General features: G+C 46.3%; 1 protein-coding gene across 2 annotated transcripts in view; it reads right to left on the bottom strand.

Moving 5' to 3' along the window:
• Positions 1 to 236: 236 nt before the first annotated feature.
• Positions 237 to 27106, bottom strand: part of CRLF3 (cytokine receptor like factor 3) — a 45717-nt gene continuing 18847 nt past the window's right edge. The window contains exons 2-8 of one of the 2 annotated variants that reach the window (XM_017349132.4): positions 23022 to 23229; positions 18150 to 18237; positions 15438 to 15615; positions 10977 to 11199; positions 9312 to 9444; positions 2751 to 2863; positions 237 to 2068 (exon numbers count right to left, since the gene is read on the bottom strand). In XM_017349132.4, coding sequence (XP_017204621.4) covers positions 1812 to 2068; positions 2751 to 2863; positions 9312 to 9444; positions 10977 to 11199; positions 15438 to 15615; positions 18150 to 18237; positions 23022 to 23229 — 1200 coding nt within the window. In that variant the 3' untranslated portion in view covers positions 237 to 1811. The remainder of the gene's footprint in view (positions 2069 to 2750; positions 2864 to 9311; positions 9445 to 10976; positions 11200 to 15437; positions 15616 to 18149; positions 18238 to 23021; positions 23230 to 27106) is intronic. The other variant, XM_089317442.1, reaches the window with a different exon arrangement.

The following is a 27106-nucleotide window of genomic DNA, read 5'->3' as shown; positions in this document are numbered from 1 at the left end:
TCTGGAGGAGATGACTCGGCTGGTTCAGTCCTCTGGACAGTGATCCCACACGGGAACTATCAGGCACTACGCTGGGGAGCAGACAGACAGAACATAACAAAGTACCAGCGACCTCACACGAGCGATACCGACATTTAATTAAAATGCCTACAGCCACAAGAAACGCTTTTCCCTTCCAATAAAAAGTAAATTCACATTGGGTTAATCAGGTTTCATGGAGGAAAAACTGTACACACTTAACTTTTAGCTTTTTATTCTGTTTCAGACAACTGGACAAGGCATCTATAGTCTAGGACACTTTCTTAACAATCAGTAAACAAGTGTGAAAGGTTACTCACTTACATATAAAAAGGCAAGGAGAAAAGATCATGATTGTCTAACAGGGAATGTGATTCCCCAAATAAATTATCTTACAAAAATATCAAACCTGTTTTCCACTTTCCTATTGGTAAAAATGAAAAAAAAATTCACATTAAAAATATCTGTAGGCTGACAAAGCAAGTTAACATCATTATTTTTACATCTTAAGTCCTTCAAATAAATATTTTACACAAATCTTAAGTTTTTAAAAAAATAGGTTACGTACTTTCCCTATTTGTGGTTTGGTTTTTTTTTTTTTTTTTTTTTTGGTCCACTAAAAGACCATTTATCAAACTGACCCTAACCTGGACTGCGGCGCAGACCTACAAATAGCAACATATGCGTCACTGAGGCCAGGCAGGCCCACGCGCTCATCCCTGTGTGACACAGCTAACACTGCTGTGCACGCCACCTCCATTAGTTCTACCCTGGAAAAATCCTTGAGCCCACCTTGAATCTAAATATAAGGAAAGAACTAAAGATAATACCTGCCAATCACAGACATGTGCTCAAGCATTCTTTAAAAAAAAAAAAACAAAAATTCTGTTGCTTTTGGGCGTTAAAGATGACTGAACATGGTACAGAATTCATGCTTACAAAAACCTGAGGCCAGGCCGGCACCACGGCTCACTAGGATAATCCTCCGCCTAGCGGCGCCAGCACACCGGGTTCTAGTCCCGGTTGCCCCTCTTCCAGGCCAGCTCTCTGCTGTGGCCAGGGAGTGCAGTGGAGGATGACCCAAGTGCTTGGGCCCTGCACCCGCATGGGAGACCAGAAAAAGCACCTGGCTCCTGGCTCCTGCCATCGGATCAGTGCGGTGTGCCGGCCGCAGCGCGCCGGCCGCGGCGGCCATTGGAGGGTGAACCAACGGCAAAGGAAGACCTTTCTCTCTCTCTCTCTCTCTCACTGTCCACTCTGCCTGTCAAAAAAAAAAAAAAAGAAAAAAGAAAAAAAACCTGAGGCCAGCACACAGAGCCAACAGCCAACACGCTCTCGCGGAGGGCACACGACTGCACGGACGCCACAGAACTCTGGCTTCTGTCTGGCCCATTCCTGTTGTTCTATTTTAAAGTTTAATATGGAGCTTGATGGAGATTTAATAAAGCAATGTTACACTAAAAGTTTCTAATAATCAGTTTTAGGAAGAAATACAGTGGTAGGGCATAGACTTTCTGTACCTTGTCATACTTTAAAAGTCAACCTATTTTTTTTCTGTGATGTAATACTTCAGTTGGCAGAATGCCAAAAGCAAAAGTGACTGAATTATGGTTTTGTCAACAATCAAGTCCCTTATTGCCAAAATATTATAAAATGACTCCAGTAAACACATTCCATTTCCAATGGCCTCAGAGATGAATTAAACTATATATATTTTTTTAATCCATCACAGCTAAGCTAAAGTGAGGACAGCTACAGTTAACACTGCAAACCTAAGCCAAGCATCCAAAAATCTAGAACACTAACACTTTCCACCCAGGATAGAAAAATGAGCATCCGAAGTAGAGAGAGCCACAGCACTGATCAAGCAACCAATCAAAAACTACTTCTCTGTTATTAGAGCTGATGGTTACTCGAAGCTTGAAGTTGCCGCCTTCATTAGCGCTGGCAGTTCCTAGAGTCACAGCTTCGATGTCAAACGTGACAGTGGACCCAGAAGTAACTGCAGGCAGCTGATTCGTCATTTCTTTTCCATTTACAAACACTGCACCTAAAATGTTAAGGTGAGGAGTCACTTCCGTGCAAGCGGTAACTTTAAGAGAACTGAATGACTGGTAACACAGCTCATTTCCTAACTCAGAAAAAGAACACATTTTGGAATGACAAGAATGCCGACGGGACACGGATAATGCATTTCAATACAGTTAACCCCCATCACTGTGAGAGCAGGAAGTTACAGCCTTGATCCCACTGGAGTTCTGGCCCCGGATTCTACCCATTCTCAACAGACTGAGTGTTCCAAAAGAAACTGGACCGCCTCACAAAACTACATCCTAGGAAACCGCAAGATCGCTTCGTTCCCCCTGGCTCCCTCATCTGCCATCCAATATGGGAAAGCTCAGATGATCTCTGCTCAATGAATCAAGAGGCAGACTGGCCAGTTCAAATCCCAGCTCAGTCACTTCCAAGTTCCAGGAATAGAAGCCAAACACTTAACCTCCCTGGGCTTCAGTTTTCATCATCTGTAGAGCAGGTGGGAAAGGACCACTCACCCCTGAAAGCTGTCAGACATTAAATTATTTCATGTTTGCTGCAGGGAACATGACAGTCATGTTAGTTACGTCCTTAAGCCCGCAGCCTTCTCATCCCTGGCTACACTCGTGTGACGTGGAGAACACATGTGACACTGCTACTCATCTGTTTCAAGGAGGGGGCGGCTGCGCGTCCCTCACCGTTTGTACTGACGCACACAGCTTGGTCGCGCTGCAGAGAGTCCCAGCCGTTCTGCTTCTCTGCACACACTCCTATGCTGTCTCTTCTGTCCGGCTGGCCCACAGTTTCAACTCTGTAAACAACACAGAAGGGTCACTTCATTGCATTTTTTATTTTAGTTTTTATAAAGATGCATTTATGGGGGCTGGCGCTGTGGCATTGTGGGTAAGGCCACCGCCTGCAATGCAGACATCCCATATGGGTGCCGGTTCATATCCTAGATGTTCCACTTCCAATCCAGCTCTCTGCTATGGCCTGTGAAAGCAGCAGACGACGGTCCAAGTCCTTGGGCAACTGTCCCAATGTGGGAGACCCAGAAAAAGCTCCTGGCTCCTGGCTTCAGCCTGGCCCAGTCCTGGCTATTATGGCCATTTTGGAAGTGAACCAGTGGATGGAAGATCTCTTTCTATCTTCATCTCTCTATCTCTCTCTCTCTCTCTGCATTTCAAATCAATAAAATAAATCATCTTTTAAAAATATTTATTTATTTATTTGAAAGACAGAGTTACAGAGAAGCAGAGGTGGAGAAAGACGCGCGCACAGAGGGAAAGAGACAGCGCTCCTGTGGAAGCAGACGACATGCTGTGCTGCAGGCAGGCATCAGAGGTACAAGAAATGAGGAGCTCCTGAAAAAGAGCCCAGCAGACTTCTGGGAAACTGCAGGCACAGGTCCAGCAAAAATTGCCTCTTCCAAAGGTTAAAGGCCCCCGAAATATCTAGCCAGGCTGACTGGTAAGCGAGACTGTACACAGCCTTTATCCACATGATGCTATTCCACAAAGACTGGGAGAGGAGGCCACTATCTCAAATGCACGGATGTCAAGACAGGGTACAGGATACAAGAAGAAACAGGGGAAGTGGCCCAAACCATCCACAGAGGTCATACTAAAGAAATGGAGGCACCGAAATTAAGTAACAAAGTATTCAAAATAACTTTCATAAAGACATTTTGTCATTTCAACACTACATGAAAGAAGAAAATGACAATATAAATGACGATGAAAATATTAAAAACAAAGAACCAAACAGGAGCCAGCATTGTGGCACAGTGGGTAAAATCTCTGCATGCAATGCTGGCATCCCATATGGGCACCAGGTTATAGTCCTGATTGCCCCTCTTCCAGTCCAGCTCTCTGCTGTGGCCCAGGAAGGCAGTGGAGGATGGCCCAGGTGCTTGGGCCCTGCACCTGCACGGGAGACCAGGAGGAGGCGCCTGGCTCCTGGCTTCAGATTGGGGTAGCTCTGGCCGTAGCAGCCACTTGGGGGGTGAAACAGCGGAAGGAAGACCTTTCTTTCTGTTTCTCTCTCTTATTGTCTAACTCTAACTGTCAAATAAAAAAAAAGCAAACAAATACAAGAGTACTTGAAAAAATTCAAGGAAAATAAAATTTTAGATGTGTATTTGAGTGCACAAAATTTGAAATCCATGAATAATTATCTTAAAAGATTTGTTTGTTTATTCATGTCAAACACAGGGATACAGAAGGAGAGACAGAGAAAGGGACTGCTCAATCTTCCATCCACTGCTTCCCTCCCCAGATGGCCACAACAGCCATGGCTGGGCCAGGCCAAAGCCAGAAGCCAGGAGCTTCTTGTGTGGCTCCCATTTGGGTGGCAGGGACCCAAGTACTTGAGCCATCTTCTGCTGCTTTCCCAGGGTGCATTAACAGGGAGCTGGATCAGAAGTGGAGCAGCTGGGACTCAAACCGGCAACCATATGGGATGCTGGTACAGCAAGCAGAGACTTACCATTCTATGCCACAGTGCCAGCCTCCATGCACAATTTTTAATATGTATTTCTATTAACTTTCTGAAGACCCTTCATATCTTAGTGGGTATATAATGTAAAAAGATGTAATCTGTAACATCTGTGACAGAAATAAATGAATGTGGCCGGCGCCGCGGCTCACTAGGCTAATCCTCCGCCTAGCGGCGCCGGCACACCGGGTTCTAGTCCTGGTCGGGGCGCCGGATTCTGTCCCGGTTGCCCCTCTTCCAGGCCAGCCCTCTGCTGTGGCCAGGGAGTGCAGTGGAGGATGGCCCAGGTGCTTGGGTCCTGCACCCCATGGGAGACCAGGAAAAGCACCTGGCTCCTGGCTCCTGCCATCGGATCAGCGCGGTGCGCCGGCTGCAGCGCGCCGGCCGCGGCGGCCATTGGAGGGTGAACCAACGGCAAAGGAAGACCTTTCTCTCTGTCTCTCTCTCTCACTGTCCACTCTGCCTGTCAAAAAAAAAAAAAAAAAAAAGAAAAGAAATAAATGAATGTGACTGAAATCGTTAACTTAATGCTGTTACATCTAAAAGATGTTTCACGTATGCCATGGCAACACAAAGAAATTACCTAAAGAAGATACACAAAGGAGATAGCAAAGTAATCAAAGCATGTCTTACCAAAAAAAAAAAAAAAAAAAATCTAAACAAGGGTTCTGCAGGGCTGCCATTGTGGTGCAATGGATTAAGCCACCTCGCTCTTCTGGGTACTGAAGATGCCAGTACCCAGATGAGCGATGGTTGGAGTCTCAGAAGCTCCACTCTGATCCGGCTCCCTATTAATGTGCCTGGGAAAGAAGCAGAGGATGCTCCAAGTGCTTGGCCGCCTGCACACACATGGGGGACCGGGATGGAGCTCTTGGCTTCGGCTTCAGCTGGCAGGGCTGAACTCCGCCTTTCAAATAAGTTCCTGGCTCCAGGCCCAGCCCTGGTCATTGAAGCCATGTGGAGAATGAACCAACAGATGGAAGATCGTTTTCTCTCTATCTTTGCCTTTCAAATAAAGAAAATAAATAAATATTTTTTTAAAAAAATACCAAGATATTTTGTGGGGCCAGCATTCTATACCTGGGAATGCAGTGGAAGATGACCCAGCTGCTTGGGCCCCTGCACCCATGTGGGAGACCTGGAAGAAGCTCCTGGCAACTGGCTTTGGTTCAGCTCACCTCCAGCCACTGGGGCCATTTGGGGAATGAACCACAGAATGAAAGATATCTCTTTCTCTCTCTGTCTCCCTGTTTCTCCCTCTCTCACTCTCTGTAATTCTGCCTTTCAAAGAAATAAATCTTAAAATTAAAAAAAAAAAAAAGTAGTCTTCCTTCTGAATACTAGGCCCATAAACACCCTCAAAAAATGAATAGTGTAGGGGGCGGCACTGTGAAGTAGTGGATAAAGCCACCACCTGCAGTGCTGGCATCCCATATGGGCATCAGTTCAAGTCCTGGCTGCTCCATTTCTGATCCAGCTCTCTGCGATGGCCTGGGAAAGCAGCGGAAGATGGCCAGTCCTTGGGCTCCTGCACCCACATGGGAGACCTGGAAGAAGCTCCTGGCTCCTGGCTCCTGGCTCCTTCAGATCGGTGCAGTTCCAGCCGTTGAGGCCATCTGGGAAGTGAACCAATTGGTGGAAGGCCTCTCTTTCTTTGCCTCTGCCTCTCTGTAACTCTGACTTTCAAATAAATAAAATAAATTTTTAAACAATGAATAGTGTAAAAAATATAAACAAACAAAAAACTGTATGAAGTTTGTCTTTATCCAACTGCCCCATCTACTCCTCCCATTCACATCTCTGACTTAACTGCTGATACCTGAAATTCCTTTAAACAAGGAGAAAACATTTGCACTCCACATTCAAAGGAAAAAATGACAAAAATGCAAAGCCTGGCTATGACAATACTGAGCTGAGCCACGTCTCAGTTAATCGCCGGCCAGTGTGGCCCTGTCACACAGCTCTGGGAGAGGAAGGAGGAGTGACCCGTCTTCTGAGGCCTAAAGTGGGAGGCCAGTCAGGAGATGGTAAGATCTAAATCAATTTGTGTAACTTCCAATGTTTTCCCCAACAATTACATACCAAATGACTTAAGAAACAAACCTAAGTATTCAATCCCCAGTCAGGTCCCTGTGTTCACAGAGGAACAACGTGAAAAGCGGGTGAGCACCAGAATCATGCGGTAGAGGTCACGGTCACCAGGGAGATAAAGGGTCACACAAGAGAGAACAGGAAGAGCTAAGGATGCAGGAGCACAAAACACTGTATTTCAACCCTAACCAGAGTCAGGCTTACTCTCCCCTGGAAAAGTCAAAGGGGAAACAATACAGGCAAGGGGCCAAAAATGGTAACTGCCCCTATCATGCTATATAAGAATCAAGTGAGTTGGGGCTGGTGCCATGGCGCAGCAGGTTAATCCTCTGCCTGCAGTGCCAGCATCCCATATGGGCGCCGGTTCGAGTCCCAGCTGCTCCTCTTCCAATTTGGCTCTTGGCTGTGGCCTGGGAAAGCAGAAGATGGCCCAAGTTCTTGGGCCCCTGCACCCACGTGGGAGACACAGAAGAAACTCCTGGCTCCGGGCTTCGGATCGGCGCAGTGCGCCAGCCGTAGCAGCCACTTGGGGGGTGAACCAATAGAAGGAAGACCTTTCTCTCTGTCTCTCTCTCTCACTGTCTAACTCTGCCTGTCAAAAGAAAAAAAAAAAAAAAAAAGAAGCTCCTGGCTTCACGTAGGCAGAGCTATAGCGATCACAGCCATTTGGGGAATGAACCAACAGAAGGAAGACCTTTCTGTCTCTCCTTCTCACTGTCTGTAACTCTAGCTCTTGAATAAATAAATAAATAAATAATCTAAAAAAAAAGTATACACATAAAGAAAAAGAATGTTTAAAAAAAGAATCAAGTGAGTTAATACAAGTGTTAGAATAGTAAATACTATTTAATTAGTGACAGCAATTATCATCACCATTATTATTATAATAGTCTAAGATATTGGGCTGAAATCTATCACGGTAAGAAGCTCTGTCAGTGCACAGAAGTACCTAGTTCTCTGGAGTCTCACTAATGGAAGCCTTTCTGTAAACAAGGTCAGAAAAACTGAAGAAATTTACAATTACTTAGTCGTTATGTGTTAGACCCTATTTCTCTGGCCAGCGCCGCGGCTCACTAGGCTAATCCTCCGCCTTGCGGTGCTGGCACACCGGGTTCTAGTCCCGGTCAGGGCGCCGGATTCTGTCCCGGTTGCCCCTCTTCCAGGCCAGCTCTCTGCTGTGGCCAGGGAGTGCAGTGGAGGATGGCCCAGGTGCTTGGGCCCTGCACCACATGGGAGACCAGGAGAAGCACCTGGCTCCTGCCATCGGATCAGCGCGGTGCACCGGCCGGGGCGGCCATTGGAGGGTGAACCAACAGCAAAAGGAAGACCTTTCTCTCTGTCTCTCTCTCTCACTGTCCACTCTGCCTGTCAAAAAATTTAAAAATAAATAAATAAATAAAAAGATACCCTATTTCTCTCTCTCCCTCTGTCTCTGTTGGTTTTTTTTTTTTTTTTTTTTTTTTTTTTTTTTTTTTTTTTGAAAGGCAGAGTGGACAGTGAGAGAGAGAGACAGAGAGGGAAAGGTCTTCCTTTTCTGTTGGTTCACCCTCCAGTAGCTGCTGCGGCCGGCGCACTGCGCTGATCCAAAGCCAGGAGCCAGGTGCTTCTCCTGGTCTCCAATGGGGTGCAGGACCCAAGCACTTGGGCCATCCTCCACTGCACTCCCGGGCCACAGCAGAGAGCTGGCCTGGAAGAGGGGCAACCAGGACAGAATCCAGCGCCACGACTAGAACCTGGTGTGTCGGCACCACAGGCGGAGGGTTAGCCTAGTGAGCTGCAGTGCCGGCCTCCTTTGGTCTTTTCTGCTTATTAAGATTTAGGTGTTCTTCCAGTATAACACACGAGGTATAAGGTTTTCAATAATGAGATGCCCACATCCCATATTGAATGCTTGAGTTCCAGTCCCACCACTACTTCCAATTCTAACTTCCTCTAACACATACCCTGGGATGCAGCAGGTGTGGCTCAAGAACTTGGGTTCCTACCATCCACAAAGGGGACCAAGATTAAGTTCTGGGTTCCTGGTCCAGTCCCACAGGCTTGCTTTCAGTGTTATCTATCTCTCTCTCTCTCTTTTTTTTTTTTTTTTTTTTGACAGACAGAGTGGACAGTGAGAGAGAGAGAGACAGAGAGAAAGGTCTTCCTTTGCCGTTGGTTCACCCTCCAATGGCCACCACAGCCGGCACGCTGCAGCCGGCGCACTGCGCTAATCCGATGGCAGGAGCCAGGTACTTATCCTGGTCTCCCATGGGGTGCAGGGCCCAAGCACTTGGGCCATCCTCCACTGCACTCCCTGGCCACAGCAGAGAGCTGGGCTCCGCAAGGCGGAGGATTAGCCTAGTGAGCCACGGCGCCAGCTTCAGTGTTATCTCTCAAAGAGACATGTTCTTATGAATTCACAAATAGAAGAAATCCTGGCCTCTGAATTTAGATTGAGAAATATTCTATTTACCAAGAATATTTTAAGTACCAATCACTGTGTATTTTATCTTACCTCATTTAATCTTCACAGAAACCCCATGAAAATAGGTGAAACAACTCAAAGAAAGAAACATAAAGAAATCACCCCAAAATGTCACTGCATATAAATGATATAATAACCTCGGGCTACTTTGTACTCAAAGCTCACACATGTCCACGCACGACACCCTACCACCTGTTTGTCTACTTGCCTGAATGTTAACGTCTGCCCACAGAAATAAGTCGGTGCACTGGAGTAGAGGACCCCCGAGGATTCAGAATCATTCCGGAGGGCTATATTCCTTCGACTGCTCAGACTGTACCCCTCAAAGCCAGTTGTCCACTCTTCAAAAGCAAAGATAATGAAAATCATTAGAATTCTCTTGTGAGATCTCTTTAATACAGACACATAAAATAAAACTTGGAAGTGGGAGAGACTACTCACTTAGCGGTTATAGGGGAAGCTCAGTGAAATGAAGTGGAACAAGGTGCCAAGGTCAGTGCCAACAATTACAAAACAAATTTTCATACATTCTTATACAATTAAGCAGAGAAAAATCAAACCAGTGTTTTCTCCTACCTAATAAAATCATGGTTCAAATATAATCGAGATTACAACTTGACTAAAAACTAATTAAGAAATGAATCTACATATTTAAAAATTAATGCAGGAGAGAGACCAGTTTCAAATAATAAGTGTTTTAAGAAAATGCCTGGAGCGTTGGGGCTGGCACTGTGTCACAGTAGGTTAATCCTCTGCCTTGGCGTCGACAACCCATATGGGCGCCGGTTCTAGTCCCAGCTGCTCCTCTTCCAATCCAGCTCTCTGCTGTAGCCTGGGAAAGCAGTAGAAGATCGCCCAAGTGCTTGGGCTCATGCACCCAAATGGGAGACCAGGAACCTTTCTCTCTGTCTCTCCCTCTCACTATCTGTAACTCTTACCTCTCAAATAAATAAATAAATAAATCTTAAAAAAAAATAAAGAAAGAAAATGCCTGGAGTCAGCACTGTGGCGTGGCGGGTATAGCCGCCGCCTACAGTGCCAGAATCCCATATGAGCACCAGTTTGAGTCCCAGCTGCTCCTCTTCTGATCCAGCTCTCTGCTGTGGCCTGTGAAAGCAGTAAAAGATGGCCCAAGTCTTTAGGCCCTTTGCACCCATGTGGGAGACCCGAGGAAGCTCCTGGCTCCTGGCTTTAGATAAGCAGAGCTCCAGCTGTTACAGCCATCTGGGGAGTGAACCAGAGAATGGAAGACCTCTCTCTCTCTCTCTGTCTCTACCTCTCTCTGTAACTCTGTCTTTCAAATAAATAAAATAAATCTTTTAAAAATTTTTTGAAAATCAGTATCACATACGATATTTTTAATCTTTGGTTTTAGGTGATACTAAGAATACTATTGAACCTTATTTCCAGACTCTGAAGAACTAATGAAAACAAAGAAATTTGAATAAAATTACACATTCCATGTGTTTTCACCAATGCAGGACTTATTAGAAAAAGCTTCAGGGCAGCATTTGGGGCAGAGTCAAGAGGCTGTGTGGGACATGCTCATCCCATATCAGAGGGCCTGGGTTTGTGCCTCAGCTCTGCTCCCAGTTTCAGCTTCCAGTTAATGCATACCCTGGGAAGCACAGCTGATGTCTCAGAAAGTTGGGCCCCTGTCACACTTGTAAGAGCCCTGAATTAATTTTCTGGATCTGACATCTAGGCATTTAGAGAATGAACCATCAGATGGGAGATTTCTGTATCTGTCTTTGCCTGTCTCTGTCTCTCCAATACAATTTATAAAAAATAAAAGGAAAGGATAAGGTTTTCAGTATGCTGGCCTTGACACAGCAGGCAGCAAAGCTTCAGGAGGGAGACGGCAGCCACATACCATGAGGCACGAGGGTAGAATGGCCCGTCTGGGGGACACTCCAAGGGCTCCACTCCTGTCGGCCGTCTCCTCGGGCGCAGACCCGGAACTGGTAATCCACATTGGGGTCTATGTGCAGTACAATGAATTCTGTTTCAGAACCAACATACACGTCCTCAAAATGATTTGAAGTACATTTACGGAACTGAAGCCTGTAATCTTGGGCTGTGAAGTCATCATCCACCTAAGGAAAAAGGCTTTATGTTAATTTAAAAACAAATAATAACTCTCTCAGCACCACCGTTTAAGAACTCTGAAAGGGACAATGTACTGAAAATAGGCCCATGTACTGATTACGGGCTGTTCTTGGGAACACTATAGGAAATCTGTATGACTACTACCCTTCATTTCTTTATTGGTCCATGAGTCCTACCTTCTAGTCAGATTTTAAAAGCTTTGCTGGGGCCAGCATTGTGGCACAGTATTAAGGTTAAGCCACATGGGGCACTGGCATCCCATATCACAATGCCTGGTTCAAGTCCTGGCTCTTCCACTTCCTATCCAGCCTCTTGCTAATGTCCCTGGGAAGGCAGATGATGATGGCCCAAGTACTTGGGTTCCTGCCGGCCAAGTGAGAGAACTGGATGGAGGTTCAGACGCCTGGTTTCAGGCTGGCCCAGGTCTAGCTGTCATGAGCATTTGAGGAGTGAACCACCAGCTAGAAGATCTCTTTCTATCTCTGTCTCTAGCTCATCATTCACTGACCCTCTATCTTTAAAATAAATAAATATTTAAAAAAAAAAGAAGAAGAAGAAGAGGGGCCAGTGCTGTGGCACAGTAGGTTAATGCCCTGGCCTGAAGCGCCAGCATCCCAAATGGGCGCTGGTTCGAGACCTGGCTGTTCCACTTCCGATCCAGCTCTCTGTTTTGGCCTGGGAAAGCACTAGAAGACGGCCCAAGTCCTTGGGCCCCTGCACCCACGTGGGAGACCCGGAAGAAGCTCCTGGCTCCTGGCTTCGGATCGGTGCACCTCCGGCCGTTGCGGCCAATTGGGGAGTGAACCATCAGATGGAAGAACTCTCTCTCTCTCTGCCTCTCCTCTCTCTGTGTAACTCTGACTTTCAAACAAACAAATAAATCTTAAAATAAATAAATAAATGAAAAAGAAAGAAAACTTTACTTCCTCTGAAAAATTGGCATTTTTCTAAACAATAATGCCAAAGATAAAATAATTAAAATTCAAGAATACGTATCCTATAATTATCTCATACACATACGAAGGAATTACTATACAGGACATGTAAGATTCCTAAAAGTGAGAGACAACCAATAGAAAAATGGGCAAATGATATAAATAAGCATTCTATAAAATAAGAAATACAAATAGCCCATAATATGGGGGCTGGCATTGTGGTGTAGCAGATACAGTCACTGCCTATGACATCAGCATCCCTTACGAGCAATGGTTTGCCTTCTGGCTGCTGCACTTTTTAATTTATGACATATTTACAGGGCCAGCACTGTGGCACAGCAGATAAAGCCACCACCTGCAGTGCCAGCATCCCATATGGGAACCAGTTCAAGTTCTGGCTGCTCTATTTCTAATCCAACTCCCTACTAACGTGCCTGGAAAAGCAGTAGAAGACAGCCCAAGTCCTTGGGCCCCTGCACCTACAAGGGAGAGCCAGAAGAGGCTGCTGGCTTCTGGCTTCAGATCAGTCCAACTCCACCAGTTGTGGCCATTTGTGGAGTGAACCAAAGTATGGAAGATCTCTCTCTCTCTCTCTCTCTAGCTCTCTGTAACTTGGCCTTTCAAATAAATAAATAAATTATTTTTTTAAAACATTTATTTATTTGTTGGAAAGGCAGAGTTACATGGAGAGAGGAGAGGCAGAGAAAGAGAAAGGTTTTTCATCCACTGGTTCACTCCCCAATTTGCCGAACAGCCAGAGCTCCACCGATTGGAAGCCAAGAGCCAGGAGCTTCTTTTGGGTCTCCCATGCGGGTGCAGGGGCCCAAAGACTTGAGGCATCTTCTACTGCTTTCCCATGCCATAGTAGAGAGCTGGATCAGAAGTGCAGCAGCTGGGATGCAAACCGGTGCCCATATGGGATGTTGGCACTGCAGGCGGCAGTTTTACCCACTATGTCACAGCGTTGGCCCCTAAATAAATCTTAAAAAATAAAAATAAAAATAAATGGAAGTGGGGCAGCCAGAACTCAAACTAGTACCCATATGGGATGTCAACGCTACAGAAGGCAGCTTTACCCTACCGAGCCACAGCACTGGCCTCCCTGCTCCACTTCTGATCCAGCTCCCTGCTAATGCACCTAGGAAAGCAGTAGAAGATGGCCCAACTCTCTGGGCCACTGCCACACACATGGGAGACCCAGATGGAATTCCAGGCTCCAAGCTTCAGCCTAGCCCAGCCCTACTCACTGCAGTCATTTGTTAAGTAAACCAGTTGATATAAGATTTCTTTCTCCCTCTCTCTCGATCTCTCTCTTTCGCTCTCATTCTGTCTTTCAAATAAATAATAAAATATATCTTTAGGGGCTGGTGTTGTGTTGTGGTGTAGTAAGTAAAGACCCCAACTGTGACACCAGCATCCCATATGGGTGTCTGTTCACACCCTGGTCGCTTCACATCTGATCCAGCTCCCTGCTAATACGCTTGGGAAAGCAACAGAAGAAGGCCCAAGTGCTTGGGCCCTGCACCCAGGTGGGAGACCAGATGAAGCTCCTGGCTCCTAGTTTTAGCCTGAGCCAGCCCTGGCTCTTGCAGTTATCTAAGGAGTGAACCAGTGGATGGAAGATTCTTTCCCTCTCTCTCTCTAACTCTGCCTTTCAAATAAATAAATAAATCTCTAACAATAAATAAATGAGTGGAGCCAGCATTGTGGCACAGTGTATAAAGCCATTGCTTAGGATGCCAGCATCTCATGTGGGAACCACTTCATGTCCAGGCTGTTTTACTTCCAATCCAGCTCCCTGTTAATGCACCTGGAGAAAACAACAGAATATGACCCAAGTGTCTGGACCCCTTGCACCCACATCGGAGACCCAGATGAAGCTCCTGGCTCTTGGTTTCAGCCTGGCTCAGCCCCACCATTACAGCTATCTAGGGAGTGAACCAATAGATGGAAGATCTCTCTCTCTCTCTTTCAAAATAAATAAATAATACATAAAATAAATCTTAAAAAAAAAAAAAAAAGATGCTGGGGCCGGTGCTGCGCCATAGCAGGTAAAGCCGCCACCTGTGGTGTTGACATCCCATATGGATAGCAGTTCAAGGTCTGGCTACTCCACTTCAGATCCAGCTCTCTGCTATGGCCTGGGAAAACAGTAGAGGATGTCCCAAATCTTTGGGCCCCTGCACCCATGTGGGAGATCTGGAAGAAACTCCTGGCTTTGGATCGGCCCAGCTCTGGCCACTGTGGCCATTTGGGGAGTGAACCAGCAAATGGAAGATCTTTCTCTCTCTGTTTCTGTCTCTCTGTAACTCTGCCTTTCAAATAAATAAATAAATCCTAAAAAAAAAAAAAAAAAAAAGCTAAGGCCAAAAATAAGACAAAGTTTCTATTTAAAATATGGTAACTCATCTACATAATATGATTTAACACATAAATCCTTGGCAATGCTAAGTGTAATGAACCCTTACTTTAATAATCTTATTTCAGGGGCTGGCACAATGGCATAGAGGGTTAAGCCGCTGCATGCAGTGCTGGCACCCCATATGGGCAGCAAATTTGATTCCCAGCTGCTTCACTTCCAATTCAGTTCCCTGCTAAAGTGCCTGGGAAAGAAGCAGAAGATGACCCAAGTGCTTGAGCTGATGCACCCACGTCGGAGACCTGGAGAAAGCTCCTGGCTCCAAGTTTGGGCCTGGCCCAGCTCCAGCTGTTATGGCCATCTGAAGAGTGAACCAACGCATGGAAAATCTCTCTTTCTCTCTCTCTCTTTTTCTCTTTGTAACTCTTTCAAATAAAATAAATAAGATTAAAAATAACAACCTTATTCAAAGGTACTAGTTCTACATTGAACAGGAAACATTACTACCTTCTATATCCACTGTCAATGTTTCACTTTAACGTACACAGAAATGGAGAGCTGCTGTTTCTCTTAGCAGCCAAGACCCCCCATCACACACTGGAGCACCTTCACGTGGCACCCTGCTCTGGCTCCTGACCCAGCTTCCTGCCGGTACACACCCTGGTAAGCAGCAGTCGCAGCTCAAGTAACTGGATTTCTCCCACCCACGTAGGAGACCTGGATTGTGTTCCTGGCTCCCAGCTTCAGCCATGGCTCAGCCCCAGCCCACTGTGAGTATTTGGAAAGTGAATGAGGGGATGAAAGCCCTCTCTTTCTCTCAAATTAATTGAATAACTTTTTAAAAAGAAATGAGAAGAGTCCTGAATTCGTTAAGTTTGCTCCCAAATGTCAAATCTATAGTGCTGAAGCCCTTCAGTTCTGAATTACTTACCTTACACCAGCGGACTATGATGCCTCCAGGTTTCTCTATTAGTTCTTCTATCTGTACTGGTGGGCGAGATGCTACTGTTCCATGCTTAAAAATGTGGTCTTTCACTATGTTAAGAATTGAGTCATCCAACTGAGCAGATAAACAAGGCACATCAACCAGTAAAGGCACTTCTGGCAAGCTGAGGAAACAAAGTCCATGTGCTTATGAGACTTTTAACTGAGAGTTAAAAACAGAAGGAATAGTTTACTTTATTATTTAATTTATTGATTGATTTATTTGAAAGGCAGAGTGACAAAGAAGCAGAGAGAAAGAGATAGGGAGAGAGGGGAAGAAAGGGAGAAAGAAAAAGAAGGAGGAGAAAATGAGAGAGAAACAGAGACAGAGACAGGGAAAAATATCTTCCCATCTCCTAGTTCATTCCCCCGATGCTGACAATACAGCCAGTGCTGGGTCAGGCAGCCAAAACCAGGAGTCATCCAGGTTTGCCATGTGGGTGGCAGCAACCCCAAGTGCTTAAGCCATTGTCTGGTGCTTTCCAGTTGAATTAAGCAGGAAAGTAGATGGGAAGAAGAGGTGGAACACTATTCGAGGCATCCCAGGTGGCAGCCCATCCCACTGCACCACAACGCCTGCCCAAGCAGGAATATTTTAGATAAGTCACATGCAAGAAGGACACTGACACCCCAGTAAATAATTCTAATGGCAGTGGAGAGTTTGTAAGATATTACTTAACGATTCTCTTCCCGGGACTGGTGTTGATACTACAGCTGTTAAAGCTGCCACCTCCAGTGCCGCCATCCCATATGGACACCAGTTCTATCCCCAGTTCTTCCACTTCCAATCCAGCTCCTTGTTAATGTGCCAGGGAAAGCAGCAGAATGCAGATCAATTGCTTGGGCCCCTCCATCCATGTGGGAGACCTGAAGGAAGCTCCTGGCTCCTGGCTTTGGTCTGGCCCAGCCCTGGCTGTTGTAACCATCTGGAGAGTGAACCAGCAGATGGAAGATTCTCTCTCTCTCTCTCTCTCTCTCTCTCTCTCTCTCTTTCCCTGTCTCTCTGTGTCCCTCTCCAATGCTGCCTTTCAAATAAATCTTTAAAAAAGAAAAGAAGATTCTCTTGGGGGCCAGCACCATGGCAGAGTAGGTTAGGTATCCGCCTATGGTGCTGGGATCCCATATGGGCGCCAGTTCAAGTTCTGGCTGGTCTCTGCTGGTGGCCTCGGAAAGCAATAGAAGATAGCCCAAGTGCTTCGGCCCCTGCACCCACGTGGGAGACTCGGAAGAAGCTTCTGGCTTTGGATTGGCTCAGATCCGGCTGCTGCAGCCATTTGAGAAATGAACCAGTGGATGGAGGACCTTTCTCTCTCTCTCCCTCTCTTTTTCTGTCTCTCCATTTCTCTGTGTGTAATTTTGCCCCTCAAGTAAATAAATAAATCTTTTTAAAAAATACCTTCCTAAGCCGGCGCCGTGGCTCAATAGGCTAATCCTCCACCTTGCGGCGCCGGCACACCGGGTTCTAGTCCCGGTCTGGGCGCCGGATTCTGTCCCGGTTGCCCCTCTTCCAGGCCAGCTCTCTGCTATGGCCAGGGAGTGCAGTGGAGGATGGCCCAGGTGCTTGGGCCCTGCACCCCATGGGAGACCAGGAAAAGCACCTGGATCCTGGCTCCTGCCATCAGATCAGCGCGGTGCGCCGGCTGCAGCGGCGGCCATTGGAGGGTGAACCAACGGCAAAGGAAGACCTTTCTCTCTCTGTCTCTCTCTCTCACTGTCCACTCTGCCTGTCAAAAAAAAAAAAAAAAAAATACCTTCCTAAATAAATATAAGCAAAACACAAAATTGGCAGGACCATAATTTATATGAAAAGATCTAGTTTTGGGGTGGGTATTGTGGGGCACCAGCTTAAGCCACTACTTGAGACACTTACATCTGCTAACAGGGTACCAGTTTGAGTCTCAGCTACTCTGCTTGGAATCTAGCTTTCTGCTACTGTACCTGGGAAGCATGAGATGATGGGTCAAGGACTTGAGTCCCTGCCACCCATGTGGGAGACCGGAATGGAGTTCCAAGCTCCAGGTTTCAGCCTGGCCCAGCCCTGCCTATGGTAGCCATTTGAGAGTGAAACAGCAGATGGGAGATATCTGTTTCTGTCACTCTGCTTTTCAAATAAAATAAATATTTAAAACAATCTTTCTCTGTTTATCACTCTGCCTTTCAAATAAATAAATCTTAAAAAAAAAAAAAAAAAAACTTTGAGAAATATACTCTTTCTTCTTTGTAATCAGGAGCCAGTGCTGTGGCATAGTGGGTGGGGCCACCACCTGCAGCACCGGCATCCCATGTGGCCGCCAGTTCAAGTCCCAGCTGCTCCACTTCTGCTCCAGCTCTCTGCTGTGGCCTGGGAAAGCAGTGGAGGATGTCCCAAGTCCGTGGGCACTTGCACCATGTGGCAGACCCGAGAAAAGCTCCTGGCTCTTGTGACCTGCACAGCTCCAGCTGCTGTGGCCAACTGGGGAATGAACCAGAGGATAGAAGACCTCTCTCTTTCTGTCTCTCTCTGCCTCTGTGTGGCTCTGCCTTTCAAATAAATTAAATAAATCTTAAAAAAAAAAAAAAAGGAGGGAACAGATAGCTTATACTTGATCTTAGACAAAAGGCAGAGAAGCAATAGGTGTCACAGTTTTTAAGTCAGTCTAAAAGGCACAAACTCTCCTACCTGTCCAGCTGGATGTGTGCAGCCTTTTTGGTAAAGCTCCACAGTTTCTCATTCTGCTCTCCTAGACCACCAAGAATGGCGACCTCACCTACAACCAAGAACAAGAGAATTAGAACACTGGGAAATGGTCAGGTTATAATCAAGACAACGTGTGTTTATGCGGGGCTCAGGTTTTCTTGCAAACAGTTCTTAATTGATACCAGTTAAATTTCCAAATAGCGAAAGGAAAAGCTATTTTAGAAATGATTACGTTAAACCCAAGAGAAGAGGGGGCCTATAAAGACAACATTTTGCCAGTGATGGATGATTTTGCTCTATATGAAGCAAATCTGGTTTGTTGACCTATTTTGCTCAAAAGCAACAGATCCAAGGATTTTTCCCAACCATCCTACAGAATCTTGATCAATTCCAACAAGAGCCACCACAAAATACTATACTGGCCAAATCAACAGGGCCCCAGGTCTTAACAAGCCAAAAGAGACAGTTATGTTTTTCTAAGAGAATATTATATATTAGCTTAGAAAATACTCAACAGAATAAGAAGTGCTATACAGAAGCATAATGACCAATTTCCTTGTCCTTGCACAGTCCTAAGGAGCAGTCAGAATTCTTTCCACCTAAATGTGCTCTAGTTACTCAAGCTGAAACCATATGGTATTTCCAAAATTAAAACAGAGACAGATTGAACACATCTCAAAATTCTCAAAACCAGGGGCCAGTGTTCGGGCACAGCAGGTTAATCCACGCCTGTGACTCCAACATCTCATAAGGGGCACGGGTTTGAACCTTGGCTGCTCTGCTTCCAATTCAGCTTCTTATTAATGCTCCTGGGAAAGCAGCAGAGCCCCCTACCACCCACGTGGGAGACTCAGATAGAGCTCTGGGCTCCTGGCTTCGGCCTGGCCTAGCTTAGGCCATTGTGGCCATCTGGAAAGTGAACAAACAGACTAAAGATTTTCTCTCTCTCTCTCTTTCAAGTAGATTTTTAAAAATCCTCAAGATTCCAGAAATCAGCTTTTTAAGCAATTTATTATTTTTTTATCTGAGCAAAAAGCAGATCAAGAGCAAGAAAGATCTTTTTTCTTTTTTCCTTTTTTTTTTTTTTTTTTTTTTTGACAGGTAGAGTTAGACAGTGAGAGAGACAGAAAGGTCTTCCTTCTGTTGGTTCACCCCCCAAATGGCTGCGCCGATCCGAAGCCAGAAGCCAGGTGCTTCCTCCTGCTCTCCCATGCAGATGCAGAGCCCAAGCACTTGGGCCATCCTCCACTGCACTCCCGGGCCACAGCAGAGAGCTGGACTGGAAGAGGAACAACCAGAACAGAATCTGGCACCCTAACCAGGACTAGAATCCGGGGTACTGGCGCCACAGGCAGAGGATTAGCCTAAGCCTAGTGAGCCATGGCGCCAGCCAAGAGAGATCTTCTATCCACTGAATCACTCCTCAAATGCCAGAGCCCAGAACTACACTGGGGTCTCCCTCACAGTTGGCAGTGGCCCAAGTACATGAGCTGTCATCTGCTGCCTCCCAGGATCCATCAGCAGGGAGCTGAGTCAGAAGCAGAGGAGCCAGGACTGAGTACTGTGCCATGGAACGTCAGTGTCCCAAGTGGCAGCTTAACCCGCTGATCCAAATGCCCGCCCCCACAAACAACCTTTTATCCTGTGTGAGGAGAAGGGGGAAGAGTTTGAAACAACAAATATTTTTGAAATACAAAAAACTCAAGCATAAAATACTTTAATAAACATGTATGTACCTCACAGGATTTACTTTTTTTTTTAATTTGAAAGTCAAAGTTAAAGAGAGAGGGGCAAAGACAGAGAGAGACAAAGAGATCTTTGATCACTCCCCAATTGGCTGCAATGGCCAGGGCTGGGGCCAGGCTGGAGCCAGGAGCCAGAAGCTTTATCTTGGTCTCCTACACGGATACAGGAGCACAAGTACTTGGGCCATCCTCCATTGCTTTCCCAGGCCATTAGCAGGGAGCTGGATAGAGAGTGGAACAGCCAGGACTTGAACCGGCACTCATATGGGATGCGAGTGGCAGCTTAACCTGCTGTGCCACGACACTGGCTCCCAGGATTTACTTTGTAAAATAAACACTTCTCAGTCCTCAGGGTAATGGGTGTGCCCCTGACCCATGCAGCGCTGTCTCTGGGTCTGCTGCCAAATGCAAAGCCTCAAGGAAGAGCCATTCAGTGGAACTGCTAAGAAGAGAATTTTCTCAAGGCCACTCCCATGCTCAGTGACAAACACTTCTCACTGAAGATAACACAAAAATGTAATCTGCTTGGAAAAATAACACTAGTGTCAGATTGTACGTGGGGCTAAAGGAGGATGGATTTCCAGCTGGAGTGACAGACCCCTGAGCATCCACACTTTCCATGCTGTGTCACTCACAGCACTCACCTTGCAGAACGGGTGCTATCTAGTCTCTCTCCCTGGCTCCCCCTCTAATCCTCTCAGTGTTGGCATCCCTGAGTGCCCTCCTCTCTGCCACTTGCTGTTCTTACATTACATGGCACCCTCATGATTCTCTTCATTCATGGATTCAGATTTGATGCACATGCCATTCACTGCATACTGACATCTCCAGGCATGATTTCTCTTTCTCATATCCATGTTTCCATCTTAAACACCTCAAACTCAACATCACCAAAACCAAGCGCCTAACCACCCACGAAAGCCTCCCCACCTCGGTTTCCTATCTTAGGAAACAGCACCACTTCACACCCATTCATAAAACAACATTGGTTTTGGTCATCTCAAAGCCCTCCTTTTCTCATACATCCTTAATGAGGGGATCACCAATAATCAGCCATACTCTGTAAATATGTAATTAATAAATATCAATTAAAAATAATTCAAATAAAGTCAGCCACCAGTAAAATCATCAATAATTCTACCTCTGAAAAATCTCTCAAAGCTAGCCTGCCTCATCTCCAGTGGCCACTGCCTTTACCATTTCCTAAGCGGACTATGGCTGCAAGTTTCAAATCAGTGTTTCATGCTCCCAGCCTCACAATGGAAAACATAGTTTCCAAAGTGCAGACAGGCTCATTTGTAAAAAATGCAGATATGATTCAGGAAGCGTGCAACTTCAGCTACTTCACTAGATCCTTAAACATGCCATTCACTCCACACACGCTGTGACCTCCGCTTGGAATGACGCTGTTACCCCCTCTTTTTCCTGTCTACCTCAGGAATTTCTTTGAGCCCCTGTGGAATTCCTCCTACAGGAAGCTATCAGCACTTCTCCAGACAGAGTGAAACACTTCCTCCTCTGTGTTCCCAGAAGTTGTTACATCTTTCTTGGCTTATATGTCTCCCCTGCTGAGCATGAACCCCAAACTGGACTTAAGAAAAACCAACGTTGGGGGCCGGGATCCCACATGGGAGTTGGTTTGAGTTCCGGCTGCTTCATTTCCTATCCAGCTCCCTTCTAATGCACTTGGGAAAGCAGTGAATGGTGGCCCAAGTACTTGGACCCCTGCCACCCAGGTGAGAGACCCAGATGAAGCTCCTGGCTCCTGGGTTTGGCCTGGCTCAGACCCAGCCACTCCGGCCATTTAGGGAGTAAACCAGCAACTCAAAGATCTCTCTGTCTCCCCTTCTATCTGTAACTCTGCCTTTCAAATAAATAAATAAATCTTAAAAAAAATAAATAAAAGTTGAAGGGGGAGTCAGCATCCTGAAGTACTGGGTAAAGCCGCTGCATGCAATGCCAGCATGCCATATGGGAACCAGTTCCAGACCAGGCTGTCCCACTTCTGATCCAGCTCCCTGCTAATGCACCTGGGAAAGCAGCAGAGGATAGCTAAAGTGCTTGAGCCTCTACACCCACATGGGAGATCCAGAAGAAGCTCCTGAATCCTGGTTTTGGCCTGGCCCAGCCCAGGCCATTGCAGCCACTAAGGGTGTGAACCAGCAGATGGAAGATCTCTCTGTCTCTCTATCTATTCCTCTCTCTGTGTAACTCTTTCAAATAAATTAATAAATCTTTAAAAAAAATGCTGAAGGAAGGTATATGTGCAAGAAAGCAACAAGCAAGATCTACACATGACTTAATTAATATCGCAAGCTAAAAACAGGAAAATCTAACAACTACAATTTCAGAACTGACGTCAATTACATTTTTTAACCTTCTGAAAGGAACGATGGCATTAAATTCTATGAACCATGAACACTGTGAGATAAACATATATTTTAAACAGACTCAAAATGACCTTAAAATCATTCTGTCAACAATGAATCAGATACTATCATCATGGAATAACTTGAGAAAAATCTCTTACTCCTTTGTGTTTTGTAAATGATTATAATGAACACTAATAATGCATTTACCCTAGGATCTGTCACTGTATACCTGCCATTATCCATACTATAAACTAACCCATAGTGGTCACATTCTAAGCACCCCATAGATGGCAAGAAACTTGATGGCAACCTAAGAAATTAACAAAGCTGGCCAGCGTCGTGGCTCACTTGGCTAATCCTCCGCCTGCGGCGCCGGCACCCCAGGTTCTAGTCCTCGTTGGGGCGCCTGTTATGTCCCTGTTGCTCCTCTTCCAGTCCAGCTCCCTGCTGTGGCACAGGAGTGCAGTGGAGGATGGCCCAAGTGCTTGGGCCCTGCACCTGCATGGGAGACCAGGAGAAGTACCTGGCTCTTGGCTTGGGATCTGCGTAGCACGCGGGCCATAGCAGCCACTGGGAGGGTGAACCAAAGGAAGGAAGACCTTTCTCTCTGTCTCTCTCTCTCACTAACTCTGCCTGTCAAAAAAAAAAAAAAAAAAAAGAAAAAAAAAAAAAGAAAGAAAGAAATTAACAAAGCTTCATCTGAAAGAACCACATTTACTGGGCTCCCTGGCCCCCACCTTCTCGGACCAAGTCCTCTGCAGTGGTAACTCCATGCTCAATGAGCTTTTGGCAGTCATCCAGTGGTTTAATGGTCTCCTGTTCAATGGTATCCACCTCTTGCAACAGGGTCACCAGCCGCTCATCCAGGAGCTTCCCAAGGGTTCCCTTTAAATCATTAAAATGTTGTCTGAGGACATCCCTCGTCTGTGATGCACTCTCTTTGATCTAAAAAGAAAAATAACATAAAAACTCAAAATCAATATCTGTAGAAAAGTTTAATCCACAGGTACCATTAATAATAACCAAAAGGCACCACATAATTTTTAAACTTTTAAATTGAAATTATATATAGTTAGGGTATAAGAAACATTTTGACACACTTACACATAGTGAAGTAATTATTACAGCCAAGCTAATTAACATATCCATCTGTTCACATGGTTGCATTCTTGAATATGTGTGGTTCGGAACACTTAACAAATTCCAAGTATACAATAGAGTATTTTTTAAAAGATTTTTTATTTATTTATTTGAGAGGTAGAGTTATAGACAGTGAGAGGGAGAGACAGAGAGAAAGATCTTCCTTCCGTTGGTTCACCCCCTAAATGGCTGCTACGGCTGGAGCTGTGCTGATCCGAAGGCAGGAGCCAGGTGCTTCCTCCAGGTCTCCCATGCGGGTGCAGGGCCCAAGCACTTGGGCCATCCTCCACTGCACTCCCGGGCCACAGCAGAGAGCTGGATTCCATCCAGCTCTTCTTTCTAGAAGAGCACCCGGGACTAGAATCGGTGCTCATATGGGATGCCGGCGCCACAGGCAGAGGATTAACCTACTGCACCACAGCACCAGCCTCACACAATAGAGTATTTTTTTTTTAAGATGTTACTTATTTATTTGAGAGGCAGGGCTACAAACAGAGAGAGGGAGAGACAGAAAGGTCTTCCATCCACTGGTTCACTCCCCAAATGACTGCAATGACTGGAGCTGGGCCGAACCAAAGCCAAGAGCCAGAAGCTTCTGTCGGGTCTCCCACATGGGCCCAAGCACTATGGCCATCTTCTACTGCTTTCCCAGCCATAGCAGAGAGCTAGAGTGGAAGAGGAGTAGCCGGGACTTGAACTAGTGCCCGTGTGGGATGCCAGTACCCCAGGCAGAGGCTTAGTCCACTACTCCATAGCACCAGCCCCTACAATGTAGTATTAACAACTGCTGTACCTTGTATGTTAGATCTCTGGAATTGACTCATCCTATTTAACTGAAACTGTACCATATGACTAACATCTTACCATTCTAAAAGCCCCATCCTTCGTAACTGAAGCTCCTGGCTCCTGGCTCCTGGGCCAGAACTGGCCTTTGCAGCCATTTGAGGAGTGACCCATGACCGAGGAGATGGAAGATTCTCTCTCTCTCTCTCTCTCTCTCTCTCTGTAACTCTACCTTTCAAATAAATCAATAAGTAAATCTTTAAAAATAAAATTCTCTGGTTGTCAGTTCAAGTCCCAGCTGCTCTACTTCTGATCCAGCTCCCTGCTAATGTACCTGGAAAGCATTGGAAGATGGCCCAAGTCCTTGGACAGTGCACCCACATGGGAGTCCCAGATAAGCTCCCAGCTCTTGGCTTTGGCTTAGCCCAGCCCCAGCCATTGTGGCTATCTGGGGAGTGAACAGTAGATGGCGAACCTCTCTCCCCCTGTTCCCCCTCTCTGTCTATAACTCTGCCTCTCACATAAATAAAATAAATCTTCAAAAACAAAAAAACAAAACTCTCTCAAATCCAAACCACGACTTGTCAGCAGTAACTGTCAGCTGCTTGCTGTAACTCAGAAGGCAGAGTTGGATTCCAGAGTAGGAGGAGATTATGGATGGAGTTCTCATTTTTCACAAGCACACCCGTAATTCTGCAGCCTACCCCATGGGCAACACTGCCCTAAATTCACAGTGCCCAGGAGTCCTGTTAGAAAAGATGACAGGAGAGCTTTATATCTCACACATATCTGGAAAACGAACAGGTTGTCTATATAGTATCTAACAATTCAGATAATAAAATTTATTTTGTCAGGGCTGGTGCTGTGGCACAGCGGGTAGAGCCACTGCCTGCAATGCCAGCATCCCACATGAATCCTGGCTGCTCCACTTCTGTTCCAGCTCTCTGCTATGGCCTGGGAAAGCAGCAGAAGATGGCCCAACTCCTTGGTCCCCTGAACCCACATGGGAGACTCAGAAGAAGCTCCTGGCTCCTGGCTTCAGATTGGCCCAGCTCCAGCCATTGCAGCCATTTGGGAAGTGAACCAGCAGAGAGAAGACCTCTCTCTCTGCCTCTACCTCTGTGTAACTCTGCCTTCCAAATAAATAAATAAATCTTTTTAAAAAAATTTAAAAAGCAAAACATTATCTCCCAGAAATGCTCACAACCATGTAAACATAAAAGGTGCGATGGCACAGTGAGTTAAGAGGCCACTTGGGACACCCTCATCCTCTAGCAGTGCCTGAGAATGAGGCCTGCCTCCATTTCTGTTCCAACTTCCTGTTAATGCACCTGCGAGGCAGCAGACAATGGCCCAAGTACCCTGGTTCCTGCCACCCATGTGGGAGACCCGGAAGGAGTTCCTGGCTCCTCCATTCACCTGACCCAGCCCTGGCTGCTGCAGGCATCTGGGGAATAAACCAGCAGAAGGGCTCTGTCTATTTCTCTCTGCCTCTCAAATAAGTAAATAAATTTTTTATTAATATTTGTAGAAACTGGAATTGAAAGATAAAGCACATTTTTAAAAACATAAAGTTAGCTACATATGTTTTAAAGGACTTTTCAAAAGACCCAGGGAGGGCCGGCGCCGCGGCTCACTAGGCTAATCCTCCGCCTAGCGGCGCCGGCACACCGGGTTCTAGTCCCGGTCGGGGCGCCGGATTCTGTCCCGGTTGCCCCTCTTCCAGGCCAGCCCTCTGCTGTGGCCAGGGAGTGCAGTGGAGGATGGCCCAGGTGCTTGGGCCCTGCACCCCATGGGAGACCAGGAAAAGCACCTGGCTCCTGGCTCCTGCCATCGGATCAGCGCGGTGCGCCGGCCGCAGCGCGCCGACTGCGGCGGCCATTGGAGGGTGAACCAACGGCAAAGGAAGACCTTTCTCTCTGTCTCTCTCTCTCACTGTCCACTCTGCCTGTCCAAAAAAAAAAAAAAAAAAGACCCAGGGAGATAATGTCTTATGATGTTCAGATGGCATCTGAGATACAGTTAGAATTCCCGAATCTCAGACACCACCCAGGACTACTGAAGCAGAAGCTGTTTGTACACGACACCCAGGTGATGTGTCCCCACGTTACAGATAACAGACGAAAGGAAGACCCTGTGTCACAGCGCTTTAACACATTTCAAACCCCACTACGAAGAGGAAACTCTACAGCCGAGCACTACACCACCTACTCCTGTCTCACCCTTTAACGGATGTAACATACACAGGAAGTGCGCTGGTTAGGTAAAGTCAGCTTCCTCTTTAGAAAGAATTCAAAAGCTCCTTCAGCAGTCACAGAGTCTGTGTTTTGTTTTTGTTTCAGAACCACAGAAAAAAAGGAAGTATGTGAGTACAAAACAGCAAGGGGACTATGTAAGGCAGAAACCACTTCTACACATACCTCCTGTATGCTTGCTGCAAATGTGGTCCCTTCTACACAGAAGCCCAAACGCCGCCTTTTCAGACTTGATACTACCTGGGGTCATTTTCTTCTTCCAGAAGTAGTCCATAACCTAAAGCTCAGTCATTTTTAAACCAATACTGTACTTAATTAAGTTCATTTTCTTGGCTTTAATAAAACTAATTTTGAAATACAGGAGTGAGGATTTGGCACAGCAGTTAAGACACAACTAGGACGGCGCCGCAGCTCAATAGGCTAATCCTCCACCTAGCGGCGCTGGCACACCGGGTTCTAGTCCCGGTCGGGGTGCCGGATTCTGTCCCGGTTGCCCCTCTTCCAGGCCAGCTCTCTGCTGTGGCCAGGGAGTGCAGTGGAGGATGGCCCAAGTGCTTGGGCCCTGCACCCCATGGGAGACCAGGAGAAGCACCTGGCTCCTTCCTTCGGATCAGCACGGTGCGCAGGCCACAGCGCGCCAGCCG

The sequence above is a fragment of the Oryctolagus cuniculus genome, chromosome 17, assembly GCF_051225735.1.
Source record: "Oryctolagus cuniculus isolate XC-2025 breed Fujian yellow rabbit chromosome 17, ASM5122573v1, whole genome shotgun sequence".
Classification (NCBI taxonomy): domain Eukaryota; kingdom Metazoa; phylum Chordata; class Mammalia; order Lagomorpha; family Leporidae; genus Oryctolagus; species Oryctolagus cuniculus.
The sequence above is the reverse complement of the archived record's forward strand: the minus strand, read 5'-3'. Positions and strand labels throughout refer to the sequence as shown.